Source organism: Hibiscus syriacus, unplaced genomic scaffold (genome assembly GCF_006381635.1).
Source record: "Hibiscus syriacus cultivar Baekdansim isolate YM2019G1 unplaced genomic scaffold, ASM638163v2 tig00110384_pilon, whole genome shotgun sequence".
NCBI classification, from domain to species: domain Eukaryota; kingdom Viridiplantae; phylum Streptophyta; class Magnoliopsida; order Malvales; family Malvaceae; genus Hibiscus; species Hibiscus syriacus.
Window position 1 is genome coordinate 1,549,821 of NW_024062715.1, and position 1,243 is coordinate 1,551,063.

At 38.1% G+C, this 1,243-nt stretch overlaps 1 protein-coding gene across 1 annotated transcript; it reads right to left on the minus strand.

The window, feature by feature from the left end:
* Window positions 1-505: 505 nt before the first annotated feature.
* LOC120122159 lies at window positions 506-1,030 on the minus strand. Its single transcript, XM_039141382.1, has one exon. The coding sequence runs from the start codon at window positions 1,028-1,030 to the stop codon at window positions 506-508; it is 525 nt and encodes a 174-aa protein (XP_038997313.1).
* Window positions 1,031-1,243: the final 213 nt, after the last annotated feature.

Genomic DNA, 1,243 nt, shown 5'->3' on the forward strand with positions numbered 1-1,243 from the left:
TGTTTATATTAAATATTTCACATAACAAATAAGAAATAATAAAAAAATATTCAATTATGACATTACCGAACTTTTTTTTAAAGAAAAACTACAAATAATTTAATATATAAAAATGAACTTTTTTGGATTTTAGAAATATACAAAAGTATTAATAATTATTGGTTGGAATTTGTTATAAACAACAGTTTTTGTTTTTATTTTTTGGGATATCAAATTTTTCATTTCACCTTTTCCATGTTATAACATCAAAAATAACATGTGAGGACCTTACACTGCATTCAACAACTCCTTATAAATTTATTTAGAGACACGTCCCTTGTCAACGTGAGATACATAATTTCAGTTTCTTAAATATTACCAACAGTAACATCAAAATAAATATATAAATACATGTGCAATATCATAACAATAAGAAACTACATAGTTTATAAAGGTAAAAAAAAGAAGATATATATATTATAAAATGCAACGAGCTTGGAACCTACATGTGCCATGATATTATATATCATGCATCAGGCTTCAGCGGTCCATCATCCTCAGGCTTAGGTCCGACAATTCTGAACTCTCTGGTATCCCCATTTGCATGCACTCTACGTCCCCTAGGATCTCCATTTCCAGGGATTCTGATTCTTGGAATTGGATCCCCTTGCTCAGGCATTCTAGGCCCTCCAACATCCTCACTTCCAGGCATTTTGAACCCTTTGCTCGGTTCACCATGCCCACTGGGCGGTTCGGCACCAGGAATCCTCCCACCGGACCCGAGGCCGAACTCCACGTCCCTTTCTTTAGGACGAAAATCATGGTTCCGGTTTTGCTCGGGCGGTTTCGTTTGATTCCCGCGCCGGTTACACATTCTTCCAATGAAGCAAGCTATGACTGAAATAACAATGATCACCGCCAGCACTATAAAAACAGGTCCAAACGATCCATGGGAATGGCTATGAGATGGCGGCGCTTGCCCGGCAGGCACATTATTCGGGTAAACCACAACGGGTTGTTGCGGTTGAGGCTGCTGCAGTTGAGTCGACATCGGTTATGATCCAAAAGATGGGGACATGGATGAACATGAAGGTATGTAATATGAGTTTGTAGCAAGGAATGGAAGGGTTTGGATATTGTATAAATGTGGAGCTCTCCTTGTTCTTTGAGTGCAGACAAAGGGAGGATTCTGCAGTAAACTCTTTAAACAAGTAAGAACAATTTTGGGTGTGAGTAGAGGCTATGTATGCGTATTAAGGAGACA